This window comes from Rhinatrema bivittatum, chromosome 9 (genome assembly GCF_901001135.1).
Source record: "Rhinatrema bivittatum chromosome 9, aRhiBiv1.1, whole genome shotgun sequence".
Classification (NCBI taxonomy): Eukaryota; Metazoa; Chordata; class Amphibia; order Gymnophiona; family Rhinatrematidae; genus Rhinatrema; species Rhinatrema bivittatum.
In genome coordinates, this window is record NC_042623.1 from 30,934,024 (window position 1) to 30,944,093 (window position 10,070).

The 10,070-nt window shown below is 47.7% G+C and overlaps 1 protein-coding gene across 1 annotated transcript in view; it reads left to right on the forward strand.

Annotated features, from left to right (window-relative positions):
* The window catches only part of PRRT4 (proline rich transmembrane protein 4), a 39,700-nt gene extending 30,375 nt beyond the window's left edge, over nt 1-9,325 (forward strand). The window contains exon 2 of the mRNA XM_029617067.1: nt 6,119-9,325. Coding sequence (XP_029472927.1) covers nt 6,119-8,085 — 1,967 coding nt within the window. The 3' untranslated portion in view covers nt 8,086-9,325. The remainder of the gene's footprint in view (nt 1-6,118) is intronic.
* Nucleotides 9,326-10,070: the final 745 nt, after the last annotated feature.

Below are 10,070 nucleotides of genomic sequence, written 5' to 3' on the forward strand. Positions count from 1 at the left end.
CCTGCTCATACGTACACTAAGGGCCTCTCCCAGCAGCCCTGGCCCTTCACTTCTTCCATGGGGCAGGTTGGGAGCTTCCTGCAGCTCCTCATCTTGACCTTACGTCTCTGCATCTCATCTTTACCCTTTGACTCCTCATTTTCTTCACCATGTGGCCCTGAAATCAGTCAACTTTGCCGTGCGGCAGATTGTGAACTGCCATGTGGCCCTCGGGCTCTTCATTTTCTTCGCCACATGGCCCTGTAAATTGATCATCTTTGCTGCACGGTGGGTTGTGAACCGCCACGCGGCCCCAGAGCTCCTCTTCTTCACCATGCTGGGCTACGGCTCCTCCTCCTCCTCTTCGCCGCGCAGTCCTCCGCGTTTTCGCTGTGTGGCAGATTGGGAACCACCCGCGCGGCCCTGCGGCTTCTCTTCTTTGCAGTGCAATGGCACCAGCAACTCACTTAGCCCAGTCACGGCCCTGGGGCCACCTCTCCCTCCAGGTTGCCACCCTGTGCAAGTGCATGGCTTGCACAGTGGGTTGCGCCGGCCCTGTAGGTTCTAAGCTAATGTAATGAAATAGGAGCACACTTTGTCAGAATAATGAGCATTGCTATTGGCATGGAGGTGTGTGGGTACCTAATTTATTTATTTTTAGAATCCGCCTTTGAAAGCGGACTACATTCAGGTGCTGCAGATATGTGTCTCTCCTCCCCACTAAAAAAAAAAACCTTTTGTGTTTGGTGTCCCATCCACACCAAATGTTCAGGACATGTTGGGAGGGCATCCAAGAGGATCCTTACCACAGGATTGTTTGGTTTTGGTTTTTTTTTTCATCCACGGCTATGTATAGATGTGTGCATGTGCATTTCCTGGAAAGCAGGCTCCGTTACTTTTACCTATGCATGTAATAAACCTTATAGACTGCCTCCCCAGTCCTATGGGGCATCCAGAGTGGTGTACGAGGATGCAAAGGTGCATTTCTTTATTTATTTGTTAATCACTCAACTGTGGAAAGCCCAGAGCAATGTACAGAGTATAACATCTATATATTTTTAAGAGAAATATATATATATATAATCAGTTAAAACATTTACCGGTCTCCTTGCCTGAGCTCCCTCTTCTGTTGTAAAATATAAATACACGACTCCCTCTGATACCTGCTGTTGTCCCTGGGTTGCTGGTGACACTCAGCACAGCAGCCCTGCAATATACTGGGATTCATAATGGGGAGAAGCTGCCAGAAACTTTGCACACTAATCTCTCCTCGGGAAGTATGTAAAAAGAAAGAACACAAGAAAATCTTGGTGCTCTTAACGATTCCATTCTGTCTGCCCACAAAGATTTTTTTTCAGACAAAATAACGTTCTCAAACTTTTGCGTTGTGGTGCAAGAGGAACTCTACATGAGCAGGTGTAATTGGAGCCAGCTAACCTTTTAAATACAGGATAAATGAAATGACAGCAAAACAAAGGCCAACTTTCCTATAAAGAAACTCCCATCTTGTAAAGATGTTCTAATGTAGCAAATATTTTGTGTTTTACTGTATCTTTTTTGCAGATGTGATTGTAAAGCACACAATACAATTTATATTGTGGCTCCCACTCTCCTGAGACATAAGTGACACAGTATCTGCTTTGGAGAGTTAGAGAGCTTTAATAACGTGTGGAAAGCTGCTCGGGCTAGGACAGGCGCTATCCACAGCAGGCAAGAGCTCCCACCGTTTATTGGCAACCCCTGCCGTCCTTTTCAGACAGAACATGGCAGAAAAACACTTACCCAAGAGTCCCATTAGTTGCAATGGTTCTGCAAGCAAAATGCTGCATTTGGGATTTTTGTAGTTTTACAGCTCAACAGTAATTGAGCTTCGCTTTAATTTTCAACAGAGGAGCCGTAAAACGAAATATAATTTTGTAGTTTTCTTTTCTAGGGAGTCCTTCTCCACTTTCATTCTTCCAACACCCTTGCAATGATAATGACCAGCTTGCAGTGAGAGTCCAGCCTAGTTCTGGTCACCTTTAGTCTTAGATTTCTTGGTTTTCAGTGATGGGACATGATCGCTGGCTGACGTTTTGCATGGATTGATTTGTGCCTCTCTTCCCTACAGAGCATGCAATTCTAGGACTGGGCCAGTGGCTCAGTGGCAATACCATGCAGTGCCACATGGAAGATCCCTGAGCCAGGCCTTCCACTCCCCAGGTTAACTGGGACTAAGGCTGTAAGTGCTGCAGAGGCAACATTCACAGTCCCTGGGAGGGGGAGGGAGTCATGGAAATGGTTTAAGAGTGACACTTTGTGACCAGATTCAGGACCCATGCTTGTAGGGTTCCAGAAGGCGTCTTGATGCATGGAATAAGTAAATGCAAAATGATTGTTTACTCTTTCAAAAAATACAAAGGCTAGGGAACCCTCCAGCAAGATACTAAGTAGTACATTTAAAACAAATTGCAGAAAATTATTTTTCACTCAACACAAAATTAAGCTCTGGAATTCATTGCCAGAGGATGTGGTATAGCCAGTTAGCATAGCTGGGTTTAAAAGAGGTTTGGACAAGTTTCTGGAGCTAGAGTCCATAAACATTTATTATCCAGGTAGACTTGGGGAAAGCCACTGCTTATCCCTGAGTGTTAGCAGTTTAAGATCTATCTGCTATGTGGGATCCTGACAGGTACTTATGACCTGATTGGCCACTGTTGGAAACAGGATCCTGGGCTTGATGGACCCTTGGTCTGACCCAGCATAGGAATTCTAATGTTCTTGAAAATTGGTGTAACATATGCGCATATTTCCTGACTTTTTTTATGCTCAATATCCAATAATTTAGGATTCTAAGTTTGATTAGAAATAAGTCCCTAAGTGTCAGCTTTTTTGAATCTCAGCCTCAAAGTTGCTAACTACAGAAACCTAAGCTACTGCTCAGCTCGCTCAGCTGTAATTTACCATGTGCCAATTGGAGACGTTGTTATCTAAACCACAGAGGGGTGGATTCTCAGCTCATGTCCTTGAGGGCCCTAGACAGGTCCGGTTTTCAGAGTAAGCAAGATGTGCAAACCAACCTTGTTTTATATGCCAAATGCATGCAAATACACCTCATGAATACTGTGTTACGAGCGCGCGCGGTCGTCTCGGGCGGGTGGTGAGCCCTTGGGCCACGGCAGGACCCCAGGAGGAGCCCAAGGCCACACCGTGGGAGGTGAGCTGAGCAGGCAGGAACAGAAGCAGGAAGTCCGGCCCTCAGCCGGACCGGCATGCCCATGGTAGCCAACACGGGGAAGTTGACTAATGAACGGTCCTCCGACTGTTCCCGGCCCTTTCGGACCTGCCGCAGGGAACGGCAATGGGCAGCAGGCCGGACAGAGGTGAGGGCAGACAGAGTCCTTAAACAGAAGACATCAAACGGGGCAGAAGCAGGCTGAAGCAAGACGGAGACATCAGGACAAGGGCTGCAGCGAGACACAGGGAGGATCCAGGCGAGCAGGAACTCCGATGCTGGGATACTCACATCCGAAGCCCCCTCGGCTGGCAGAAGCTCAAGAGCCCATGGGACGAATCCCTCCTGTTGGCCACTCCAGGGCCCAACAGGACAGAAGGCTCAGGAACCAGGTCAAGGCAGAGACAGGTAGACATCCGGACAAAGGCTGAAGCAGATACTGAAGACAAGGCTGGACGGGAACATTGCACTGTCCATCAGGGCGCCTTACTCAGCCCACCCGTGGGACTGAGTCACGGACCACCCTGTCCCAGATGCGCCCTACACAGCCCTGGGAGGCTGGTCGCGGACCACGCTGAGAAGGAGGGCACGGGGAAGACCCAGGCGAACAGGACTCCGATGCTGGGAAACTCACATCCGAAGCCCTTACGGCTGGCAGGCACAGGAACAAACATCTAGGCAGGGTCAAAGACAGGCATCAAGGCAGAGACACTGGACATCAGGAACATCAAGCAGAGACAGGACAAGGCGCCATCAAACATGGAGGACCTGGATCGGCTAGGTTACAGGCGACTGTAATGCTCAGATCCAAGGCCCCAGACAAGCAGGAGTCGGAGTCACGGACCGGAGTCAAGGCAGGCTGAAGACAAGCAGGAGTCGGAGTCACGGACCGGAGTCAAGGCAGGCTGACGACAAGCAGGAGTCGGAGTCACAGAGGACCTGGATCGGGAGAGGCCACAGGCAACTGTGTAACCCAATCCGAAGGCCGAAGACAAGCAGGAGTCGGAGTCACAGACCGGAGTCAAGGCAGGCTGAAGACAAGCAGGAGTCGGAGTCACGGACCGGAGTCAAGGCAGGCTGAAGACAAGCAGGAGTCGGAGTCACGGACCGGAGTCAAGGCAGGCTGAAGACAAGCAGGAGTCAGAGCCATGGAGGACCTGGATCGGGAGAGGCCACAGACAACTGTGTAACCCAATCCGAAGGCCGAAGACAAGCAGGAGTCGGAGTCACAGACCGGAGTCAAGGCAGGCTGAAGACAAGCAGGAGTCGGAGTCACGGACCGGAGTCAAGGCAGGCTGAAGACAAGCAGGAGTCGGAGTCATGGAGGACCTGGATCAGGAGAGGCCACAGACAACTGTGTAACCCAATCCGAAGGCAAAGACACAGTGAACAGAAAGTCCTTAAATACTGGAGGTAGAAGGCAACTCCCTGGGAGGAGCTTGCCAGGACCGCCCACCGCTGGTCCTATAACTAGGGTAGAGAGCTGCGGGCCAGCCCCTAGGGAAGGGCGTCGCCCAACAGGAAGTCCAAACACTGAGGCTGCAAGCCACCGGCATGCCTCAGGAGCAGCTAGGCCTCTCAGGCCCTGGAGCAAGTCCTGGATGATGCGCAGGCGAGGCCCTGGCTTCAGAGCGGCCTCTGGAGGAAGGTAAGAGACCTCCTGCAGCGCAGCAGCAGGGGGGAATCGCAACATACTGATTGCAGAGATCCTGAAAACTAGATCTGTGTTTGCAGTCCTTACTGAGAGCCCGAGTCTTCAGAAACAGCTGTCCTAGCCAAATCCTCAACATCAGGCAAAAAAAATCCCATGTAAAGGGTTCTGTGAAATAGGACAAAAGAGAAGCCAATAGGGCAAGAAATCATGGGCTAGAAATGAAGAGGACTATAGCACGTGCAGAAGACAGAGCTAAACATCACAGGGAGATAAGTAGTGCTGGCTCAGTACAATAGACAAAATGAGATTAATCAATGACCACAGCAGAATTTCAAGAAGCAAGGGCTGTAGTAAAAGACAGATGGGAGGCAGTAATGCTGACTGTGAGAGGAATTCTGTATTCAAAGTTCATCTACATGTAGGGATCTGCTACATTTGCCTAGATTTAGGATCCTAAATTAGCCACCTAATGCCTCTAGGTTATCCAGCTAAAGCAATTACCAGATAACCTGGAGGCTATCAGCAAATTTTATTTATTTTATTTATTTAAATTTCTTATATACCGGCATTCGCGATGGGAGTCGCATCATGCCGGTTTACAAATAATAAGGTGTGACAACAGAATAAATACTTAATAACTTAAAAACATTAACATGTGATAGAAGAATAAGGTAGCAGTTACAATAAAACAGGGATAAAATGCAACTTGGAATGAAGAGAAGGCAAAAGAGAGATTAACACTGAGATAACAAAAGAATGACCAAGGTAAATAAAACCAAGGTAAATAAAACCTGCCTCATTAAAAAAAAAAAAAAAAAAAGAGAGAACATTATTGAGTTGTCAAAGGTTGTTGATTACCCTGACGGGAGTTCTTAGTTGCTTGAGTTGAGAGTGGGTTCAGTTGGTGTCTGGAAAGGCTTTCAAGAATAGCCAGGTTTTAAGTCTTTTTCTGAAAGTGGGGAGGCAAGGTTCCTGTCTCAGTTCTGGTGGGATAGAATTCCACAAGGTAGGTCCTGCTGTAGAGAAAGCCCTGTCTCTGAGAGTCCTATGGTTAAAGGTTTTTGCAGGAGGCACCTGTAATGAGTCTCTGTAGGACTCTCTGATAGGTCTGATGGGAATTTTTAATTCCTGCCATTTGTCTGGCAAAGATCTGAACTTAGACAAATGAAATGAATATTGACCCCATAGTGATTAACACTATTGCTACAATGCATTGTGTGTGTGTGTATGCTAATGTGTTGCTAACGAGTCTTTCATGTGTTTCTTTACAGATCAGACTCCCATCAATGTCAGCCCAAGTGCAAGGTCAGCATCCACTTGGCCAGCATATAACAGAGAGAAAGCTTCAGATTGTGTCTCTTCCATGACCGTCAGTCCCACTGTAGAAGAGATGGAAGCTACAGCAGATGCTCCTTCTTACTTCCTGCCTTCTCCGCCTCTCTTCATTACACTTCACACAGATTGGAACAGTGCCATGTCTGACTGGGGAATTGCCTGGGAGTTCCATATTTATGGGGTTGGCTCACTCTTTGGGTTAGTGGCCTTTATCTCCTTGCTGAGCTTGCTCTGTCTCCCTTTCCGCTGTCCTTCTGGGTGCAGGTTTTTTATTGCCCTTGACCTTCTGTTGCTCATTGTTGGTTGCAGCAGAGCTTTCTCCTTGTTTTATGATGCCTACAGCCACCAGGAAAGGCTGCCTGCCTTTGCTGCCCTCTTGTTATATGATGTCACCTTCCCCTGCCTCACCTCGTCTTTTGGTGTTGTCTTCTTGCTGTTATCGCTCAGGTCTAGGATGCAGCTGTCCTACTCCAGAGTCCAGCACCCATGTGTTTTGGCTGCCATTGTCTTCCTACACTTCCTAGTATCAGTGGGAGCCATTGTCACTGTGGACCTTCTCCATCAATTTCCCTTCCTCCTCTTTATTTCCCAGGGGCTCTTTGTCATTATGGCAGCCATCCTGTCTATGTCCTTCTTCATCTTCTACTGCCTGGTGAAGTCTGACACAATGCTTATCTGTGACCTAAAAAACTCTATGCTACCCACAAACTACCTTAATAGATGTCCATTTTTGGATTTGTCGGACTGGAGCAGGGCCGCACGTACAGCTTTGTTTTCAGCTACATTTGGACTCTTCAATGCGGGACTTCAGTTGTATGCAATGCTCCATGCCTTGGGGTATGCAGGAACCCACATCTTCAGCCCTTGGCCATGGTGGGCATTTCAATTGGGGTTTAGGCTGTGTGAGCTGGGCATGAGCCTCCCTCTAGCGCTTGTTGGCATCTACCCTGTGTTTTGTTCCAATGAAACGCCCCGATTTCAGTGCTGGGCCAAGTTTTTCTGCCTCTCCCCGGGCCACGTCACCATGAAAGCACCAATTCTTCCAAACAATTATCAGTGGGCATCTTCCCAACATGAGAAGCTGGTGATCTGTGACAATATTGCTCGGAGCAATTCAGAGTTTCTCCCACTCTACACAGTGGTGGAGAAGCACATGAGTGTTGGTGAGGATATTGACCTGATACATCAAAGCAACAAGAGCATGGAGACCCAGGGCTGCGACATAAACCTAAAGAGAGATTGTGGATCAAAGGCATCATCATTCACCAGCATCCAGATGGACAGTGATTCCACTGTTGATTTTAGGCCACCGTCACCCATCAACCTGCGGCGCAGTATTGACGAGGCCCTGTTCAGTGAGGCTGTCATTCCAAGAAGCCTCTTCCATGGCACTGCCCTCACTAGCAACTTCTCTCTCAATATAAGGAGCCCCATCATTCGGGACAACAGTATTTTAAAGGAAAAGATCAGCGACCATGGCCTCTACCGAACTTCCTCTTGCTTGGAGATGGAAACAATCCAGCCAAGAGGGAATCCCACCCTAAACACTAGCAGGCCAGACACCACAGTATCTTCCCCTGAAAGGTGGAGAGGAGGCAATAGCAGCTCCAGTTCGCTATACAAACTATCTATGGATGGCTCGTCTTTGGTGCTCTGCTCCAGCCCAGAGAAAGCCAGCTGCTCTTCTTCCTTCAACTTTGAGAAGAAAGCCTATGTGAACTTGTCTCAGACCAACCCAAGCCATTTTTCTCAAGTGCCAGGCCTATATCAGGCACTTCCCCCACCTTCCCAGGAGTCGTTGGACTTTTTCTCCCAACAGGACACAGCCCTGCAAGAGGAATTTGTGGATATCTGCAGACAGATAGATACGCTGAGCATTAGTAGTGATACCATAGACCTGTAAACTGCTATTTTGTACCAAGACTAACATTGACCTTCCACTGTAATTAACACAGATATTGTTCAGTAAGCTTTCTGGTAGCAACAGAAAACTGTGTACCCCCAGGGCTATTGCATAGAGGCACACCAGTTCCAGAAATGCTCACTTGACTTTGGGCAGAGCTTGCGTTGAGGCACAAATCAATGGGGTATGCACTATAATTTTGCACTGCTTTGCAGTGGGATGTTATAGTAATGTAATCAATGTACTATACCATTCACACTGTACTGCAACCAATGCAATTTCACTTTAGTCCAAAGACAGAAAACTTACACTTATCTACTAAACACTTTCCCCATAGACACAACGAGGTCCATCTTCAGCCGGTGTGCGGCTCGGCTAGTTAGCCGGATAAACCTGTCTATATATTCAGCGATGTGGACGTGCTGCTGAATATACCTGGCTATCCTAAAGTTAGCCGAATAAGTTTATCTGACTAACTTTAGGACAGGTCTACGGGACATCCAGATTTAGACGGATAAGCTATCCAGCTGACTCTGAATATCCGAGTTAGCTGAATAACTTATCTGTGTAACTCAGCTCCTCCCAGTTATGCCCTGGCCCCGCCTGTTACTTGGCCAGCTAACTATTGACTGATAACTGCTGGTCCTGGGCACATATTCAGCCGCCACTCCTTAGCAGCATAAGTTGATACTTGTCTGGCTACTTGTCACTGAATATGGACCTCTCGGGGGCCAAAAAATCCCTTAAAATGGCTAACTTATCCACTAACTTTAGCTGGATAAGTTATCTGGGATATTTAGCAGGATAAAAAAAATCCCGCTAAATATCTACAGTTGAAGTTAATTATTTATTTGATTTATATTCTGCATTTCAGTCACTTTAAAGTGGATTGCATTGAGGTACTGTTGGTATTTGCCTGAAGGAACTAACTTCAGCTGGATAACTTTTATACCTGTGTTTGAATATAGCCAGTTAGGTTTCAATGCATCTGGCTGCATATGGCCGAATAACTTTAAGGTTTACTGGCTACATTCAACAGAATATAGACGGTTAAATGGCCATATAGATAAAAGAAAAACAAAGATCCACGTGGGCCTGTCGGTTCAAATTACAGCCCTCCCTCCACACCCAAAGTGACAAAAAAGAGCCCTGCCCCCAAAAAACTTCCAAGGACAAAATTTTAAAAAGATTTCTGGGGTCCTGGATAACTTTACTGGGCCCTGGAATGGCTTTTTTTTTTTTTTTTGTCCAGCTAAATTTTAGCCTGATAAGTGCCCCCGAGATTCAAAAGCTGTCATTTAAGCAGATAACTCATAAGTTATCGGGCTGCTTGCCTTTGAATATTGATTCTGAAGGATCCAACTTCCTAAGCTTCCCCCTGCCTCCCCCACGATCGGCCACTGGGCCTTCTAATGACTTTCCCCTCTCCATCTGGTCCGATTACGGCCTTTTAATAAGCCCCAGCAGTCTTCTCTCTTCCTGAACGTTTTGGTTTAATGGGCTCACCGCGATCAGTCTGTTCCGCTCAGAGACCGACCAAAACCAACTCGTATGCAGCACGAGACAGGAAGAGCAGCAAAGTGAAAAGATGGCAACTCCTGGGACTTTGAAGCCTTTCGTTACCGCCGAGGCTCCCGTTAACACTTCTTGTTTACAGAATCTGAGGTCCTGGTGGTCGTATGCTGGATGTTTTTCCTTAACGGTGGCATCATTTTCAAAGCAGGACGGGGAGGGAAAGGGCTGAGAGGAGATACAGCCAGGGTGGCCACTGATCCATTCCCTTGCTGAAAGCCCCTACCAAATATTACCATGTTTGACAGGCTGACCTGCCTTCAACTCCCCTCCAGCCTTGTGTCCTGAGAAACTGAGAGGAACCTGATGGCGAAGAGGGGGAGATGGAGGGGAACCTGGAAGGAGCAGAAGGGAGGGGGAAAGCATAGAAGGAGTAGGGAGGGAGGATGTATCATACCAGCTGCACCCCTGCT